The following is a 21,005-nucleotide window of genomic DNA, read 5'->3' as shown; positions in this document are numbered from 1 at the left end:
CTTCCTGTAGCAAAGGAGAGAGACTGATGTGTTTGAAAACACACAAAACAAACCGAGAAGTCAACTCATGAGAGAGAAACTTGGCTGTGTATAGGCAAGCCTTGGGCTTTAGAGATCTGTGAAGATGATGATAATGAAACACAAGACCAGGCAGAAAGCTTAACATTAGTAATCTAGAAAATAATTAGGTTAAATTCCATGTGGCAAAATATGTGGAAATTATTATTTTTGTTTCTTTCCATTGGGTTGATATAGAAAATATGCTCAGATAATATAATTTCATTGATGTGATTTATTGCAGTATTGATGGTTTTATTACAGTATTTATGGACTTGATAAAAAAGTATATAATGTAATTTTTGTCAAAATCTTAGAAAGTTTTAAAGTCAATTATATTAATACATTTAAGGCCATTAATTATACTTAAAAGGATTGAGCATGCTAAATTAAATTTTAAAGAACTATAATACATTTGTATAATCTTAAAGTAATAATTACATTCAATTTCAATCCAGCAATAAAATATTGAGTGCCTATCATCATATGTGCACATATCCATCTAGAAATTCTTTCTCACCCTTAAATTTGTTGTATCCTCCAAGAAGGCTCTAGGCCCTCTTCTAACTTGAGCTAGACCAATTAAAGTCTCACTGCTTTTGTTATAACATAATTACAAAATATATTAGCTCTAGCCCTGATCTCTCTTTAAACCATAATCTAAACCAATTTCTTAAAAGACACCCTAATCTGATTGTCTTGTAGACCCCTCAAATTTTTATATATGCTTGATAGTGGTCCTGATACTTACCAAGATGCATGATTTGCAAATAACTTCTCCATTTCATGTGTTCTTCTTACCTTGTTCAATGGTTTCCTTTGAAGTACAAGTTTTTAATTTTGATGAAGTCCAATGTAGCTATTTATCCTTTTGTTACTTGTGCTTTGGGCGTCAGATCAAAGAAAGCCATGGACTAATTTTTATATAACCTGATTTTGAGGCTGGGACGAGGTGCCATTTTGGTGGGCTGCTAACAGCACCCACCACAGAGCTGAATCCCCCTATATCCCCACTGGCTGTCAACTCCACTGAGCTCCTCAAGGGTGAGCTGTCACTGTCATCACTGGGTGTTCTGAGCCTATCGGACACCTGGCAGGAAGGAGTTTCTCATAAGTGCTGGCTGGGCAACAGGTAAATTAGATTCAAGGATCAGATCTTGGGTAACCTGAGACAGGGAACCAGGGCCACATGTAGAGAAGTTTTGGTCATATCTAGTGGAGGCTAAGTTTTCAAGGTTCTGTGTTACTTCTACTTCGATGTTTATGTGTTCTTAGAGATTTGCATTTGTTCACCTATCACAAATCTGCTGAGCATAAAGTGAAAGAAAATACAAAAGAGATTAAGCAGTGGTTTGCCTTGGTAAATTTGGATTACTGACCAAAGTATTCCTAACTGGTTTCTCCTTTTCTCTCTGAGTATACAGCATCTAACAATCATTAATACTTAAATACAGAGGGCTGACCATGTGCCCGGTACTATGTGAAACACTGTAACATGTATTCACTCATTTAATCCTCAAAACAATACCAAGAACTAGGTTCTGGAATTACCCCTGTTTTATAGAGGCGGGAAGCAGGGTCTGGAGAGTAGCTAAACTCAAAGGTCACATCACTAGTGAGTGAGGTCGGCAGCCTTTAGCCCTGGTCAGCTGAAGCTCAGCATCTGTGCTCTTTGTGTGCTATATTTTTTGATGAACAGGATATTGAACGATTTTTTAGATATTCCTTCTGGATTTGAGGTATATACATGAAGAAATGTGGTTGTGAGATGTCCTATTATGAATATGTGACTTGGTCTAAAGACAAAGCAGTTGATGTTTGCCTCAATACTGTAAGAATGGTACTTAGGCAATATGGCATATTATGAACATACAAGCCAAGTCCTGATCACAATGAGAAATAAACACCCTAGTAGCCCAGGGAGTATATTTTTACTTCTACAACTTCCAGCTTTATTTGAGATATCAGTATTTGTGGCCCATGGACAGTGAGAGCTACATGAATAATGATATCTGTTTTTTGAAATGATGTTGTGAAATGATTTTCAGTCAGAAGGTATAGAAAAAGCCAGATATAAAAGACCTGAACCTCCTGTCACTTAGCCAACATGACCAGATGCTTAGCCTCACATGCCCGCCAAAATAACCAAAGTTCTTTTGGCAAGCTGATGGGATTATAGATATTTTTCTTTATTTTCCAATATTTTTAAATTATGGCTTTTGTAGTAAGAAAATAAATGGGAATTAAAGGGAAGAAATGCTTTTTCAGTGGAATGGATCATGAGGGCACATAACAAATAGTCATAAAGCCATTTCATTGGACTGACTAGTGTTCCTACTGAAGACCACAAAACATAAACAAGGCTGCCACATTCCTTATAATTATGCAACTTGTGACTTCTTTGGGGTGAATATAGGTAACATTTTATAACACCTCATCACAGAAAAAGAAAAGGCATCATTTAAAAAATCAGAAATATCCCTAGAGCCTGGGCTTCTTTGTCTTAATGGTTAAAAACAACCCAAACCAATAAAAACAACAAAAAACCAATTGGATTGTAGTTGCAAACACCTCCTGAGCCATTTGCTGTTTTTCTTTCTGTTCCTTTTTCTGCCGTCTTAGCGCTTACCCCTCATTGAAATCTCTGTGTTTCTTTTCCTGGCTCCCTCTCCTCCTTAACAGCTTTAACTCTAAGGTTTTCTCCAAAGGCACTCTCAAAACTTCAATCACTCACCACAGTAGAAACACTTCCTAAATCTGTTTTTCCAGGTCTGGGCCCTTCCTCTGTGTCTCTGGAGGAACACATATTGAGATTCCTCACCGGCACCTCAAATACGAACGAAATTCACTCTAGTGCATTCAGACTGCTTCCCCTTACTGCTGTCAATAGCTTCCCATGGCTTGTAGAAAACTACCGAGGCTCCTAAATGTGACATTCAAGGACCCTTATCATCTGACTCCGTTTTTCTGCTGCACTTTTATCTCTCTCCCTGCTTTCCAGGAAGATCCATGGATCCAGCAATGCTGACCCAATGAGACAGACTGGAAATGATATAGAGCTGGGATCAAATCCCAACTCTTCCACATGTATGCTCTGTGACCCAGGGTGGTTTCACATCTACTCTGACCCTCAGTTTCCTCATCTGTTAAATGTGAATGAAAATAATAGTACCTGCCCTGTAGGGATAATGAAATGTGATAACATGGGACAAAGGTGGTAAAATGCCTGGCACAGAGTAGTACCTTATAAATAGTAGCTATTGTAATTATTAATATTTTTGAAATAGGGTCTCACTGTTGCCCAGGCAGGACTGCAGTGGCCTAATCATAGCTCACTGCAGCTTTGAACTCCTGGGCCTAAGTGATCCTCCCACCTCAGCCTCCCGAGTAGCTGGGACTACAGGCACAAGCCAGCATGCCCAGTTAAATTTTTCATTTTTATTTTTAGTAGGGGTGGGGTCTTGCTCTGTTGCCCAGGCTGGTGTTGAACTCTTGGACTCAAGCGATCCTCCCACCTCAGTCTCCCAAAGTGTATTATAATTATTAATAAGCATTTAATACCTCCTCTGTGCATAGCTCTGCTCTAAAAACTTTTGCTGGAAACTTTATATTCTGCTTTACTGGTTTTGATCACAAAGTAGAGAGGGTATTTCTCACCTCTGTGCCAAATTCAGTCTCCAATTCTTTCTTACTGGGACTTCGTAAGCGTCTGGGCCGAGGAGTGGGGATTTCCTGCAGCAATGCACTTTCTGCTTTGGACTAAAAAGTCAAACAGAAATTTACTGCTACATGATGTCAGGAATGCCGAGAAATAATCAGTAAAAAATACATGCTATCCTTCTTTAAGGGGAAGAGCAAGGAAAATGGTTCAGAAAAGTGACATTAAATTCTGAAGCATAATTTTCATCTGTGCCAATGCAAAATAAGACATTAACATTTAAAACTTGAAAGACAAATTGAATGGTATTCAAATCCATGCAGTTTGGAGCATAAAAAGTAAGCTAGACAAGCCCTGGAAGATTGCAATCAGCACTGAACAGAATATTCATGTGGTTTCTCTCACCCTCGCTGCTTGCAATTTCTCCCTCATGCGTCCCCTCATGGAAAATTCTGCAAAGCCTGTTCTGGAAGTTGAAGGAATTGGAGGTAAGCCTAAAAAACAAAAACAAAGCAAAACAAAATAAAAAAAAAAAGAAAAAGAAAAGAAAAGAAAAAGGAAAATTACTTTAAAACAATTCCCTCCCCCCAAAAGGGAAGGTTAAATTAAAAAAGAAATGAGAACATAATTTTATTTTGCACATTTAGAACTTCACATAAGCAAACATGAGATCATGCTAACAACCATCCTTTTGATGTAGTAAGTACATGTCTTGGCTTTTCTGAAACAGAGAGACAAAACCTCAGTCCTGCCTGGCACTGTCATCTTGACTTAACTAAGAATGAAATGAATGACACTTGACTGTTCAAGGCACATGAATACTTACCAATTCAATTGCCACTGGGAAAAGGCTCTCAAGTTTGCTGATTTGAGAAACAGGCTTGTCGGGTGAATGGGTGGCTAATGAATTTGGGGTTTCCGGGTTTAACTTTCAATTGTACTGATATCTTTGATCAGAGAAACATTTTCTATAGGCCCAGGTTTATCCCTGGGCTATATCATAGAGACAATATACATTTTGTATATATTATTGAATTTACCCATAAATATCATGAACTATCAGGCAGCTATTGTGTGCCAGGTTCTGTGATACCTGCATCAAATGTATTTCTCAACAATTTTTCTGCTATCTTTGTGAGGAGTGCCCCAGGTATTATGATCACCGGGTATCACAAAGATGAAGGCTCTGCAGTCCTGCGTTATAAATGGCTCTACCATCACACACCTAGGATGTGGAATCCTTGGGATTTGGTCCCAGCCCCACATTCCCCAATTCTCTAAACCATTACAAAAGAGGTGGAAGTAAAATGCAGTCTTTGGGGAACAGAATGTTAGCATGGGTGGAGCAGAGTGTCTCTACTGGGATGAAGAAGGACTCAAGATTGCAGAAGGATTTTGGGATCAAGTTATGGAGAGCCTCTGATGTCACATTAAGGAGTCTCGGCTATATTCCCCAAGCAGTGTGGATGTCGTGAAGAATGTGCAGGGAGGAGGACATGAATGCAAGCAGCGTTTTCAGAAGCTGCACCACAAGATGGTTGGGGTGGAGTGGGTGAGGTGCCAGGGACCCCAGTCAGGATGTCCTGGTGTGAGATAGGAAGGAAAGGTGGTCAGTGTGAGTAAGTAAGACAGGCCACACAAAGGAAAATACAATAGAGCCTAGTGGCAATTGGTAGGTATGGAAAAATGGTCAGCAGCAGCAGCAGCAGTCGTGTCTTCTGGAAACTTTTTAGATACACAGATTTTCAGGCATACTCCAAAACCTGGAGGTACAGCCCAGACACCCAGGGAGTTTAAACACACACTCAACCTGGAGGACCCAGGTATAGAGAAATAAGGAAAAAGTGAGGGAATCTGAGGTTTCAACACGAGGAGTTTGATGCTGCTGAGAAAGAAAAACGAGACGGGAAGTCAGACTGGGAGATGTTAGAGTGAATTTGTCTGGGGCCAGATGAGTCGGAGGTGCTTGTCCAGGACACCAAGCTCTGGGAGAGGGGCCAGACTGAACAGTAAAGGCTTGGGAAGGCTTTCAACCATGGTGAGCGCTGAAGCCTTAAGGAGTTTCCTGAGGAGAGAAGGATCCTCACGCTTGTAGACAATGACACTGTCGTGGGAGGAAGGCAGCAGGTGAAAGTAAGAGTGGTAGAAGGAAAAGTGGCAGAAAGAAGGCAAAGATAACAGGTCTGCAGGTTCCTCCTGAGCCTGCTTTATGCAAGCAAAGACAACAGTCACCAGCCTCAAAGCCCATTTCTGCAGCACAGCCACTCCGTTTCTTGGGTTGTGCCTTCTTCCATATGTGTGATAGAAAGCTATAAAATACTACTTATATCATGCCCCCAACTATCACTTAATGCCTGTATGGAGGCATGAAATATTTATGGTAATGATTAGAGTCTGGCATGCATGTGTTGAGGTTCAAAGTTCTTTAAGAGAATCTCCATTAGCTTAATAAAATGCCCTTTGGCATTCTTTTAAAACTCACTTAAAATCAAGTCATTTTTCATTTTACAGATAATATAACTATGGTAGATTATGTTCCTGTGGCATATGCGCAGAGTCCTGAGACTTCCTTCATCTGTCACATTTTGAATTTATATACAGTTATGTACTGCACAAGGATGTTTTGGTCAATGGCAGACCCCATATACAAAGGTGGTCCAATAGGATTATAATGGAGCATATGTAGAGATCTGATCTATGGCACCTGATATTGGCTTTGCAGATCAAGTAGGAGAAATAACTGATATTCAGTAATGATGCTGGGACATTTGGTTTTCCATATTTAAAAAATACATACTATATATATATATATATACACACACACACAACACACACTATCTAGGTTTGTGTAAGTACACTTTATCATGGTCCCATAATGACACAATTACTCAGTTATGCGTTTCTCAGAATGTATCCCTGTCATTAAATAACACATGACTGCATTTGTTAGGCTATTTGATTAGTACCCGTTTCCTCCCCAGGTTCTAAGGTCCCCAGCCACGCGGGGAAGGCACACTGTTAAATATCACTAAGCATGTGTGGAATGCCTGGGTGGGTTAACAGGGGCTTCTAGACTGAAACCCTCCTTCTTGCCAATGCTTTCCTCTGTCTGACCACTTAGTGTGCCTCTGTCCCTGTCACCAACCCCCTCCACCACCAGTCAGAAGCCTTTTTCAAAACTAATAAGTTTTTACGAACATAAAAATAATCTTATTTACCCCCTCTTTAAAAATTCAGGGTTTTTTAGTTTTCATAAAACAGTTATTACTTGTACATGGTTTACTAGAACAATTTTATGAATTATTCTTTAAAAGAGAGACAAGATATTTTATTAAACACTATCTCTTCTGAATAAAGAAACTGGAGTAGGTTTATTATTAGTTTTAAAAACATTGACAATTTTTGAAACCATAAAAAGTAGCTCTTGCCAGATTCTTTTTTGAAATTATGACATTTATCACTTTTAATAGACTTTAATTTTTTAGAGCAGTTTTAGGTCCCACAAAAAAGTTGAGGGGAAGTTGCAGAGACTTCCCATATATTCCAGCCCCAACATGCTTACTTTCCCTGATGATTGCACCCCCAACCAGAGTGGCACATTCATTACAATTGAAGAACCTCCATTGACGCATCAATCACCCAAAACCCATAGTTTGCTTGGGGGCTTACTTTTGGTGCTGTATATTCTACAGATTTGGATAAAGCTTATAATGACACATATCCAGCATGATCCAATGATACAGAGTGGTCTCACTGCCCTTCAAATCTTCTGTGCTCCACCCATTCAGCCATCCCTCCCCTCTACTTTCTGGCAACCACTGATCTTTTTACTGATTTTGTTTTTAAAGTCTGTGCTACTAAAAGACATGTAGAGGATTTAAAGATTTCCAAATCAGGTCTGTACAACTAGCTGATGGCATGTCATCTCTCCAGCCAGACTGTGACCAGCTGAGAGCAAGAAACATATTGGAGGACTTTTGAACTTGGTTTTTGTAGTATTAGATCAGTGAAGGAAAAACATAGAAAGGAACCATGATGGTGTGAGGGATATTATACTTAAAAAGGTATTTCAAACAAGATAAATGTAATCTTCATTTGTTTGAAACCAGATAATGATGAAGACTTTTTTAAAAAGATAATATTACTAACATGGCATCCATGGAAGCCAAAGGTACCAGTTCCCTCCCTTTGACATCATAGCTAATGGGGTTAAGTACTTTCATTTTTGTCTTGGTAGAATATGGCAAACAGTGTTTCTTTAAACAGCTGGAAATACTAAGACAACCCTCATTAAACATTTTTCTTCTAATTTATTGTCAGTTGCTCCACTCCATTACTAATCAGCTGCATGATCTCGAACTGGCTCTCCCTTTCAAGCCCTGAGGGTGAGAACTGATCTGCCAGGCTCGAGGAAGGGCTTAATTTCACATTTACAAAAAGAGGCATATTCAGAAAATGGCCCTTTGACACAGCTAAGAAAATCTGACATGAATAAATTTTCTGTAGCATCAAATGCAAAGTGTGATGAAAATAATTTTTTTAAATTAAGATTTGATTTGAGGGCATGCAAGAACTTATGGATAATGACAGAATTTTAGGACATTCCATTAAAAATATATACATAATGTCAATGTAGCATGAAATGTGGATTTCTTTGGCAAAGTGATGTTTTTCATCAGACACAGCAAGAGACTAGATGTTCAGCAATGTTGCTCTTGCTACCTAGCAAACCCATTAACCCCAAGGCTACATGAGCCTTGTGTTTGAAATGGCTTTCAGATCTTCTCTGCACTCTCTCTTCCTATCACCCATACTCACTGTTACCCAGGCTTAATAAAATAGTGGATACTCTCCATTTTTCTCCTAAGGACTTCTGTTATACCTGACCCCTCAGAAAACACAACCATGTTTTCCTAACAAACAGGTATTTCATTTCAAATAATTTTCTGTTCCTCTCATGTTATGTCCACAAATTGATGTGATCCAGAATCCTGATGCCTCACCTATGTTTTTCATTAATAACAGTTTTATTGACATATAAGCCATATACCACAAAGATCCTGCTTTTAAAATGTGCAGAACACATGAATAGGCATTCTCTGAGAAAGAAGTACAATTGGCTAACTAGCACATGAAAAGATGTTTAACATCATTAGTCATTAGGAAAATGGAAACCAAAACCACAATTAGGTACCACTTCACCCCTATAGGATGACTATAATAAACAAGAGAGATAATAACAAGTATTGACAAGGATGTGGATAAATTAAAACTACTGTGCTGGTAGGAATATAAATTGCTGTAGCTACTTTGGAAAACATTTGGGTAATTCCTCTAAATCTTTGGCAAATATTTAAAAGTATGATAAAAATTTATGTCAACTTAAAAATATGCAAGGAGAACCTAGTATTTCCATAATTATTGCAGGGGAGGTGGACAAAAGAGTTACAAGGACACAGGCCTGAACTACCTTTTACTTCTGCCTCTCCATTCCCAGTGCTTAAACCTCAGCACAAAATTATCTTTCCCTAATGCAAAATTCCAGGATAGACTATAAAATATAGAGATAAGGGGGTAGGAAGAGCATGGGGCAAAAGCCAGCTTGACTTCAGTAGCAAAAATGGGAGAATAACAGGACTGAGAGGAAAAATGTATTTCTGGGCTCTCTAACCTGTTCCATTGGTCTGTATGCCTGTTTTTGTACCTGTACCATGCTGTTTTAGTTACCGTATCCTTGCAGTATAGTTTGAAGTCAGGTAGTCTGATGCCTCCAGCTTTCTTCTTTTTGCTTAGGATCATGTTGGCTATTTGGGCTCATTTTTGCTTCCAAATGAATTTTATAATAGTTTTTTCTAATTCTGTGCAAAATGTCATCAGTAGTTTGATAGGAATAGCACTGAATCTTAAATTGCCTTGAGCAGTATGTCCAACCTAACAATACTGGTTCTTCTTATCCATGAGCATGGGATGTTTTTTCATTTGTTTGTGTTATCTCTGATTTCTTTCAGCAGTGTTTTGTAATTCTTCTAGTAGAGATCTTTTACCTTCCTGGTTAGCTGTATTTCTAGGCATTTTATTCTTTGTGTGGCTGTTGTGAATGGGATTGCATTCTTGATGTGGCTGTCAGCTTGGACATTATTGGGGTGTAGAAATGCTACTAATTTTTGTACATTGATTTTGTATTCTGAAACTTTGCTGAAGTTGTTTATCAGATCTAGGAGCCTCTGGGCAGAGACTATGGGGTTTTCTAGGTATAGAATCGTATCGCTTGCGAAGAGAGATAGTTTGACTTTCTCTCTTCCTAGAAATAAAGCCACACATCTACAACCATCTAATCTTTAACAAAGCTTACAATAACAGCAATGGGGGAAAGACTCCCTATTCAATAAAAGGTGCTAGGATAACTGGCTAGCCATGTGCAGAAGACTCTTTCCTTTCACCATATACAAAAATCAACTCAAGATGGATTAAAGACTTAAATGTAAAACCTAAAACTTTAGAAACCCTAAAAGTAAACCTAGGAAATACCATTCTGGACACTGGCCCTGGCAAAGACTTCATTATGAAGTCTCCAAAAGCAATTGCACCAAAACCAAAAATTGACCAGTGGGACCTAATTAAACTAGAGAGCTTCTGCACAGCAAAAGAAACTATCAACAGAGCAAACAGACAACCTACAGAATGGGAGAAAATATTTGCAAACTATGCAACTGACAAAGGTCTAATATTCAGAACCTATAAGGAACTTAATTCAATAAGCAAAACACAAACAACCCCACTGAAAAACGGGCAAAGAACTTGAACAGATAATTTTCAAAAGATGTACTTGTGGCCAACAAACATTTGAAAAATGCTCAATATCACAAATTATTAGAGAAATGCAAATAAAAATCACAATGAGATTCCATCTTACACCAGTCAAAATGGCCATTACTATATTAAAATGCCAAAAAATAACAGATGCTGGCAAAGTTGAGGAGAAAAGGGAACTGTTATACACTGTGAGTGGGAATGCAAATTAGTTCCGCCACTGTGGAAAGCAGTCTGGCAATTTCCCAAAGAACTTAAAATAGAACTATCATTTGGCCCAGTAATCCCATTACTGGGTATACACACAAAGGAATATAAATCATTCTACCATAAAGACACATGTACTCACATGCCCATCACAGCACTATTCGCAATAGCAAATACATGGAATCAACCTAGGTGCCCATCAGTGGTGTACTGGATAAAGAAAATGTAGTATATATACACCATGGGATACTACATAGCCATAAAAAAGAATGAATTCATGTCCTTTGCAGCAACATAGATGGAGCTGGAGGCTATTATCCCCTAAGTGAATTAATGAAGGAACAGAAAACCAAATACCGCATGTTCTTACTTATAAGGGGGAGCTAAACATTGAGCTACATATGGACAAAAAGAGGGAAACAATAGAGGCTGGGCGTGGTGGCTCATGCCTGTAATCCTAGCACTTTGAGAGGCTGAGGTGAGAGGATTGTCTGAGCTCAGAAGTTCAAGACCAGCTTGGGCAACATGGTGAAACCCCGTCTCTAGTAAAATACCAAAAATGAGCTGAGTGTGGTGGCATGTGCCAGTAATCCCCTCTACATGGGAGGCTGAGGCAGGAGAATCACTTGAACCCACGAGGTGGAGGCTGCAATGAACCAAGATTGTGCTACTGCACTCCAGCCTGGGCAACAGAGCAAGACTCTGTCTTCCAAAAAAAAGAAAAAGAAACAATAGACATTGGGTATTTGAGGGTGGAGGGTGGGAGGCAGGTGAGGGTTGAAAAACTACCTATTGGGTATTATGCTGATTACCTGGGTGACAAAATGATCTGTATACCAAACCCCCACCCTCAATATGCAGTTTACCCATGTAACAAACCTGCACATGTACCCCTTGAACCTAAAAGTTGGAAAGACAATTAAAAAATAAATAATTTGTGAAGTCACCATTCTGTTTTTAAATTTACATATGCTTCACCCTGTTACATATTGTAACTGTTTGTTGTCAATCAAAGCATGTAGTTGATTAATACTAATTAAAAACTTTCAAATTTTGAGGATTAAAAAAAATATAATTAGTGGACAGTCTGGTGCAAGACCCTAGGATAGCCTTTAAGCCACAATTAATGCTATGGGTACATAGGACACGATCTTATTGTCAGGCAGGTTTTTACCCAGGGCAAGAAAACGGCCCAAAAGCTTATTGGTGGCTGTAACTAGAGTTTAAGAAAGTAGGTCATTGATTTCTTCTCCTGATTTTCTAATTTTTATGAAATAGACTAGTGTCACTTGTGAAAGTGTCACTACATGAAAAGAAAGTCAAAATGGGCTGAGAACAAACTGGCTGTCCCTGTATGAGCCCCAGCACTGCTGATAGTTCACATTTGCTGAGGTGCTCTGGAGGGACTTCTCTGGTCACTATTTTTTTTCTAGTTCTCCCAGGCTCACTCTTTCCGAGTCCCACCAGCATTTTCATTTTATGTTAGCTGAAAACTCAGGAACCCTGGCTCTGGCACATGCGTCTCTTTCTCATGTGGGGTCTTGGGATCCTGGCCCTGCCCAGTGCCCCTTGCTCTTCTTTATACTTCAGCAGATGGCGCAGGCTTGGGGATCATCAGCCTGGACAAGACTCGGTGCTCTCATGCTGTTGTGGTGGTGCACAGGGCATGAGGCTCCAAACAGGACTTTCAGAGACTCTGAGAGTTGTCAGGAATATCACAGGTATATTTTGACATGGAGTTTCTACTTAGGATTGAGTCTTCCCCATTGTCTTCTACAGAGTGGAAAAAAATATTAATAGGTATTCAGGAGGGCCAAGAACTGCATGAGAAATGCTAGGTTAAGTGTGTGTAGTCTCAGAACGAGCTTCATGAATTTCCAAGAGTAGAAATGATATGAAAAGTTTCTCAACTTGAATTCTTTTTTGGGGGCAGTTCATTTCTAAGAGGATACTAGTATTCTACAAACTCCAGTTTTGGAAATGCTGGATTACAGAATCTTGTCTTGACCCTTCAATCATTCAACCAACAAATATTCTTTGAGCATCTGTTATGTGTTCAAGGTACTAGGGATAGGGTAGTAAACAAAACAAATGAATGCCGCCACCCCCATAGAGAATGTATGCCAGTGGGGAAGATGGACCACAAACAAGTTCTGTAGTTAGTATGTCAGATGGTGATACAAGTGTAGAGACAAATAACACAGGATCAGGGGATAAGGAGGGCCAGGAGGGAGGGGTGAATTGCAGTTTTAAATAGAGTAGGCCAGATGCAGTGACTCAAGCCTGTAATCTCAGCACTTTGGGAGGCTGAAGCAGGCAGATTGCTTGAGCTCAGGAGTTTAAGACCAGCCTGGGCAACATGGTAAAATGCTGCCTCTACAAAAATTAGCTAGGTATGGTGGTGTACACCTGTTGTCCCAGCTACCTGTAGTCTCAAAATTAGCTAGGTGAGGTGGGGGGATGGCTGTGCCCAGGAGGCAGAGGTTGCAGTGAGCCGAGATTGCACCACTGCACTCCAGCCTGAGCAACAGAGCTAGACCTTGTCTCAGTAAGTAAATAATAAATAAATAAATAAATAAATAAATAAATAAATAAAGTGGCCAGGTAAGGGCCTCCAGGTGACTTAAGAACAGGTGAAGAAAGTGGGGGATCAAACCATGTAGACACCTAGGGGATGAGAATTTCAGGTACAGGTAGGGTACTATCTGATGCAAAGACACTGAGATAGGGCTAAGCCTGATGAGAGGCCAGAGCAGAAATGGGGAACCCAAAAATTGAGGGAATGGAATACTAGGATACTAGGTCATAGAAGTAAGGGGAAATGCAACCACATAGGTCATCCTAAATAATTAGGCATTAACAAATATGATGACATCAAGAAGGTGGTGAAGCAGGCATCAGAGGGCCCCCTCAAGGGCATTCTGGGCTACACTGAGCACCCAGTCTGTCTTCTCTGACTTTAACAGTGACACCCACTCTTCCACCTTCGATGCTGGGGCTGGCACTGCCCTCAGTGACCACTTTATCAAGCTCATTTCCTGGTATGACAATGAATTTGGCTATAGCAATAGAGTGGTGGACCTCATGGCCCACATGGCCTCCAAGGAGTAAGACCCCTGGACCACCAGACCCAGTGAGAGCACAAAAGGAAGAGAGAGACCCTCAGCTGCTGAGGAGTCCCTGCCGCCCTTAGTCCCCCACCTCACTGAGAATCTCCCCTCCTCACAATTTCCATGCAGACCCCCTGAAGAGGGAGGAGCCTAGGGAGCCCCACTTTGTCGTGTACAATCAATAAAGTCCCCTGTGCTCAAAAAAAAAAAACCAAACAACAAACAAAAAAGAATTTGGCATTAACTCTGAGTTGAATGAGAGCCATTGGAAGGTTTAAACAGAGAAGTGATGTGACTATATTTTCATAGGACCACTCTGGCTGTTAGGTTGAAAATGAGGGGTGAGAATGGAAGCAAGAAGATCAGTTAGGAGGCTACTGCAATATTCTAGATGAGAGGTGAAAGTGGCTTAGATCAGGGTGGTAAGAGTAGAGAGAGTGAGAAGTAATCATTAGATCTATTCTGAAGGTAGAGCACACAGGATTTGATGGTGGATAGGATGTGGGCAGACAGAAAGACAGGTGTTATGGATGACTCCAAGTTTTTGACCCAAGCAATAGAAAAAAATGTTAAGTCCATTTAATGGGGTGGGGATGACTCTAGGAGAAACAGGTTTGGTTTGATAGAAACAGATCAGAAGGTCAGTTTCAGTTAAGTAAAATTTGAGTTGTCTGAAAATACATAATAGATGTAGAGAAACGTAAGAGCTAAAACTATAAAATTTCTAGAAGAAAACATGGGAGAAAATTTCCATAACCTTGAGTTGGGCAATTAATTTTTAGATACAACCCTAAAAGCACAATCCATAATAAAAATATAATAAATTTGAGTTTATCAAAATTTAAAACTTTTGTACTTCAAAGACACCATTAAGAAAATGAAAAGACAAGCCACTGACTTGGAGAAAATATTTTCAAATTATGTATCTGATAAAGTACTTGTATCTAAAATACATAAAGAATTTTTACAACTCTATAGTAAGAAAACTCAATTAATAAATGAGTAGAAAACGTAAATAGCTGGGTGAGGTGGCTCATGCCTGCAATCCCAGCACTTTGGGAGGCCAAGGTGGTTGGGTCACTTGAGGTCAGGAGTTCAAGATCAGCCTGGCTGACATGGTGAAACCCTGTCTCTACTAAAAATACAAACATTAGCTGGATGTGGTGGTGAGCACCTGTAATCCCAGTTACTCAGGAGGCTGAGGCAAGTGAATCACATGAGCCCAGGAGGTGGAGGTTGCAGTGAGCCAAGATTGCACCACTGCACTCCAGCCTGGGTGACAGAGTGAGACTCTTGTCTCAAACAAACAAACGAAAAGTAAATAGTCATTTTACTAAGAAGATATACAAATGGCTAGTAAGAATATGAAAAAATAAATCATTAATCATGAGGGAAGTGCAAGTTAAAAGCATAAGACACCACTATACATCGACTGTAAAGGGTATAATTAAAGACAGATAATACCAAGTGTTGGAAAAGATGTGGAGAAACTGGAACTTTCATACGTTGTTGTCAGAAAAGTAAAATGATGCAGCCACTTTGAAAAGTATATCGGCAGTTTCTTAAAAAGTTACAAGTAAGTTTATCATATGACTCAGAGATTCTATTGTAGCAGGACAAGCCACAGACAAAACCCCTTAGACACCAAGCTAAAGAAGGAAGGGCTTTATTCGGCCGGGAGCTTCGGCAAGACTCACATCTCCAACAACTGAGCTCCCCGAGTGAGCAATTCCTATCCCTTTTAAGGGCTCACAACTCTAAGGCGGTCCGTGTGAGAGGGTCGTGATCGATTGAGCAAGCAGGGGTATGTGACTGGGGGCTGCATGCACCAGTAATTAGAACAGAACAGAACAGGACATGGATTTTCACAGTGCTTTTCTTATGAAAATAACCAATTAGGTCAGGGGTCGATCTTTAACTACCAGGCCCAGGGTGTGGCGCCAGGCTGTCTGCCTGTGGTTTTCATTTCTGCCTTTTAGTTTTTACTTTTTCTTTCCTTAGAGGCAGAAATTGGGCATAAGACAATATGAGGGGTAGTCTTCTCCCTTACTACCACTAGGAATCCTCCAAAAAGAAATGAAAACATAAGTTTACACAAAGACATTTTGCAAGTGTTCACAGCAACACTGTGGATAATAGCACCAAACTGAATATAATCCACATGTCCATCAACAGGTGAATAAATAAACAAAGTATAGTGTGTCCATATGATGAAATATAATTCATCAACAAAAGAAATGAAATTGAAATGTGGATACATGCTACAATACTTACGAATCTCAAAAATCATTATGCTAAGTGAAAGAGGTCAGGTGCAAATCACTACATATTGTATGATTCCATTTACATGCAATGTTCAGAAAAGACACACTTACAGGGATAGAAAACAGATCAGTGTTTGTCTGGAGCTAGGGCTAGGAGTGGAGGCAAATAGGCACAAAGGAACTTTTTGTGGTGATAAAAATGTTCTAAAACTGGATTGTAGTTTGATATTGCATGTTTATATATCTACCAAAAATTCCTTAAATTGTACACTAACAATGGGTGAATTTTATGATATGTAAGTTATATTTCAATATGCCTACTAAAAATATGAGTTGTCTTATTAGATGTGCAAAAGTGGATGTTGAGTACGCGGTTGCATATTTAGTCTGGAAGAAGTCCACGCTGGAGATAAAAATTTGGAACTGGTCAGTATATAGATTGAATTTAAAGTCTTGAGATGACAACAGTAATTGAGTATTGATAAAGACAAGAGAGCCAAGCACTAAGCCTAGGGTGCTCCAACATGGAGTAGTTGGGATGTGAACAAGAACAAGCAAAGGAGAAAGAGGTACAGCCAGTGAGGCAGAAGGAAAACCAGGCAAGTGGAGTCCTGGAAGCCAAGTACAAAAGTAGGAGAGAATGATGAGCGCCATCAAATGCTGTGAAAGTCAAGTAAGATAAAGACTAAGAACTGACTATTGAATTTAGCAAATGTGTGAGTCATTGGTCACCTTGGCAAGGACATTTTCAATAAATGGGTGGGAGTGTGAGTTACATTGGAGTGATTTCAAGAGAGGACTGGAGACAAAAATGAGACAAAATGAGTTTGAAAGAATTTTGCTGTAAAGAAGTTTTATTTTTTTGTTTGTTCGCTTTAAAGGAGGGTAGGGAATTGGGGCTTTGAGTACAGATTAATTGCGGCCTTGGCTTTCCTCATAACTAATAATAGGTAATATTTATTCATACGTATTAGTACTTTAATTTAGTCTTCCCAGTACTGTGTGAGGTAGTGAACTGCAGCGTTGGTGAATGTCTTGACATTTCCTACATTCTCCACTGTGCATCCTTGGACTAGAATGTTCATCCCATTCTCCAGCTGGTGGGCACTAAGGTAACCCCCAAGGCCCGGCTCCTTCAGGCAGCTCCCCTCTATGTCTCATGCTGTGCTTTATAACATTCCCCTCCCACCCCAGGTCAGTCTCTCCAGGTCCTCATGACTTTTAAAAAGTATGCCTAAAATAAACACTTTATTTCCTTTCATTTGCATCATATTTCACTCGATTCTGAACTTTCTTTTCCACCAATACTGACAAATTGGCTCCGAAATGATGGTTTAATCAGAGAAACTAACATGAATGAATGGAAAACAGATGTTAGTAATGAAGAAATTTGTGTTCATAAGAAACTACTTAATGTGTGATAGTTACTCCCTCAAGAGATGGTGCAAGATGGAATCATGGGGGAGTGTGTGTACTTTTAAACTAGATGTTTATTTTATTTGGAACTATTCCATGTTCAGGGAAATGCTTTCTTTATTTGGGATGTCATGACTATATATATGTTTGAAGAGCAGATTAGAAGGCAAGCTTTCACTGCATGGGTTTCTGGTGCGGTTCATTAGGGAGGTGGCACCTCTGGGCATGTGCCCGAAGCAGTGTGTGAGGCCATAGGTTAGGGGTGCTGATCTCTGCATCTCTAAATGCAGCCTGACCTTGACAATACTTGGAGCCTTGTAGGACAGAGGGTCACAGGTTCAAGGTGAGGAGCTGGGCTGGTATCACTGAGGGGCAGCCTAGACTCATGAGAAGTTTGGGAAGTAAAAGGTCAAAGGAGTAATCAAACGTGGATCCAGATGTTTGAGCAGACTTGGTTGAAAAGATATGGTGGGCATGGTGGTAAGTAAGCACACCTAAGGCAGAGCAACGCCTAGAGGGAAAAGCAGAGAGGCCACTAGGAGATACTGTTCACTCAGAGTGCCGTCTGCATGCCAGCACTATGCTAAGCAGAGCTGAAAGTCAGGCTCTGCCCTCAAGGACTGCTAGTTTGGTGAAGGAGGGGAGGAGGTGTACCAATGAAAAGATGCCTCTGGATACTCACACAGGCACCAGGGCCATGGGAGCAAAGAGAAGATCTACTCGGCTTACTCTGGGGAATAGGGGATGTTTTCCAAAGGGGATGACATGTATATATTGATTTTTGAGAGATGAATAGTTAGAATTAAGACAAATAAATGAAAACCCCAAATAGGAAACAGGCTGTTCTAGGGAGGGAGAGAGAGGTGGATGATCTACCTGAGTATCATTCTGGTTTTTTTGTTTGTTTGTTTGTTTTTAACTTTTTATTTTGAGACGGAGTCTGGCTCTTTCGCCTAGGACGGAGTGCAGTGGCGCTATCTCGGCTCACTGCAAGCTCCGCCTCCCGGGTTCACGCCATTCTCCTGCCTCAGCCTCCCGAGTAGCTGGGACTACAGGTGCCCGCCACCGCGCCTGGCTAATTTTTTTTATTTTTAGTAGAGACGGGGTTTCACCGTGTTAGCCAGGATGGTCTCAATCCCCTGACCTCGTGATCTGCCCGCCTCGGCCTCCCAAATTGCTGGGATTACAGGCGTGAGCCACTGCGCCCGGCCTCATTCTGTTTTTTAAAAAATGAAGCACAGTCAGATTATCAATCTGGTGAGCACTCTAAACTTGTTTTATGTACCATATTAAGATTCCTCTGTGGGTTTCTGGACCCACTGTTGACAGTGCTGGCTGGGCCATAGCATTGCCATTGTACCTTCCATGGGTAACTGTAAACCATCAGATCCAAAGATCAAAGAGGGTTCAGTTTGAAGCTATGGAATGATGCTGGAGTGCAGGAATTAGGAATATAGGTTTGGATGTCAACATATTGGAGTTTGAATTTTGGCTTCACCACTTCTGGCTGTTGGTTTTCTCTGAACTTTAGTCTGCTAATCAACGAAACAATGCCTCATAGTAGGACTGCTCTGAGATTTAAATAATATAACGCACGTAAAGACCTTAGCACAATGCCTGCAAGCTTTTTGCCTAACTCAGAACATGGTCTTAAGTTCTCAGAGTTCAAGATGTCAGATTCATCATCTGTTTGCCTGTCTGACTGTTTATCACTGCTTCCATCCCCCTCTCTGGGAGGGTAAAAGCCTCAGGTAAACCAGTAAGTGCTTAGAGAAGAAAAATAAAATTGAACCATACAAGCGTAAAAAGTCCCATAGCTTTCTCAGCATCCATCTGTGAGCATAAACTTTCTTGTTATGGCTGAGGAGACTACTGAATCTGAGGTTCCACCTTGGAAACCTCACCTAAGGTAAGCAGTGTTTATAAATTGGTCATGAGGAAGAGCTTCATGATCAATTTATAGAGTATTAATGTTAGCTCAAGTTACCAAATCTTACCTGCAGGCATTCTTCCAAACATGCGACTCTCCCCTTGACATTTAAAAAAGGCGAGGGGAGTACAAGGATGGGCTCAACATTTGAAAATCAATAAATGTAATACACTGCATTAACAGAATGAAGGACAGAAAGTGCATGATCTTCCCAATTGATGCAGAAAAAGCATTATCAAATGCTTTTTTACAATTTAATGGCTTTTCATGATAAGACCACTCCACAAACTAGGAATAGAAGGAAACTACCTCAACAAAATAAAGGCAATACAAAAAGCCCATCACTAACACGAGTCTCAATGGTGAAAAACTGAAAGCTTTTTCTGTAAGATCAGGTACAAGGCAAGAATGCATGTTCTTACCACTTCTATTTAACAGAGTATTTAAAGTCTGAGAGCAATTGGGCAAGAAAAAGGAAATGAAAGCCATCCAAATCGAGAAGGAAGAAGTAATATTATCTTCGTTCATGGTGACATGATCTTGTATGTAGAAATCCTAGATTCCACAAAAAAAACTGTTAGAACTAATAAAGAATTCAGCAAAGCTACAGGATATAAAATCAACACACAAAAATCAGTTGCATTTGTATACATTAAAAATGAGCAATCCAAAAACAAAACTAAGAAAACAATTCCATTTACAATAACATAGAAAAGAATAAAATACTTAGGAATAAATCTAACCAAGGAGACAAAGAACTTGTACATTGAAAACTACAAAAAATTGCTGAAAGACACAAATAAATGTAAAGTCATTCTGTGTTCATAGATTGGAAGACTTAATATTTTTTAAATGTCAATACTACCCCCAAATTATCTACAGATTCAATGCAATCCCTATCAAAATCCCCATGGCTTTTTTTTTTTTGTAGAAATAGAAAAATTCATTTTAAAAATCTTATTGAGTATCAAAGGACCTCAAGCAGCTAAAACAAATTTGAAAAAGAAGAACAAAATTGGAGGTTTCACATTTTCTGGTTTCAAAACATATTACAAAGCTACAGTGATCAAAGCAGTTTGGTACTAGCAAAAGACAGACATACAGACCAATGGAATAGAATTGAAAGCCTGAAAATAAACCCTTGAGCATATGGTCAAATGATCTTCAGCAAGAGTGTAAAGACCATTCAGTGGGGAAAGAACAGTCTTCAACAAAAGATCTTGGGAAAACTGGAAATCCACATGAAAAAAAATGCAGTTTGTCCCTTACCTTATATCATATACAAAAATTACCTCAAAATGAATCAGAGATCTAAACATAATACCTAAAACTATACAACTCCTAGAAGAAAACATAAAGGAAATTTTTATGACATTGAATTTGGCAATGGTTTCTTGGATGTGACACCCAAAGTACAGGCAATGACAGCAAAAATAAACAAATGGGGCTATACCAAACTTAAAAACTTCTGTGCAATTATCCCTCCCTTAGGAACACCAAATTGAACAATTATCTGTGTAAGAAAACACCATTATAAGAAACAAAAAACCAGG

The 21,005-nt window shown here is 39.7% G+C and overlaps 1 protein-coding gene across 13 annotated transcripts in view; it reads right to left on the bottom strand.

Annotated features, from left to right (window-relative positions):
* Window positions 1-21,005, bottom strand: part of CC2D2A (coiled-coil and C2 domain containing 2A) — a 142,128-nt gene that overhangs the window by 100,590 nt on the left and 20,533 nt on the right. For all 13 annotated transcript variants that reach the window (XM_009447370.5, XM_063808637.1, XM_063808638.1 and 10 more), the window contains 2 exons: window positions 4,121-4,209; window positions 3,715-3,816 (listed from right to left, as the gene is read on the bottom strand). In XM_009447370.5, coding sequence (XP_009445645.3) covers window positions 3,715-3,816; window positions 4,121-4,209 — 191 coding nt within the window. The remainder of the gene's footprint in view (window positions 1-3,714; window positions 3,817-4,120; window positions 4,210-21,005) is intronic.

The sequence above is a fragment of the Pan troglodytes genome, chromosome 3, assembly GCF_028858775.2.
Source record: "Pan troglodytes isolate AG18354 chromosome 3, NHGRI_mPanTro3-v2.0_pri, whole genome shotgun sequence".
In the NCBI taxonomy this organism is placed as follows: Eukaryota; Metazoa; Chordata; class Mammalia; order Primates; family Hominidae; genus Pan; species Pan troglodytes.
The sequence above is the reverse complement of the archived record's forward strand: the minus strand, read 5'-3'. Positions and strand labels throughout refer to the sequence as shown.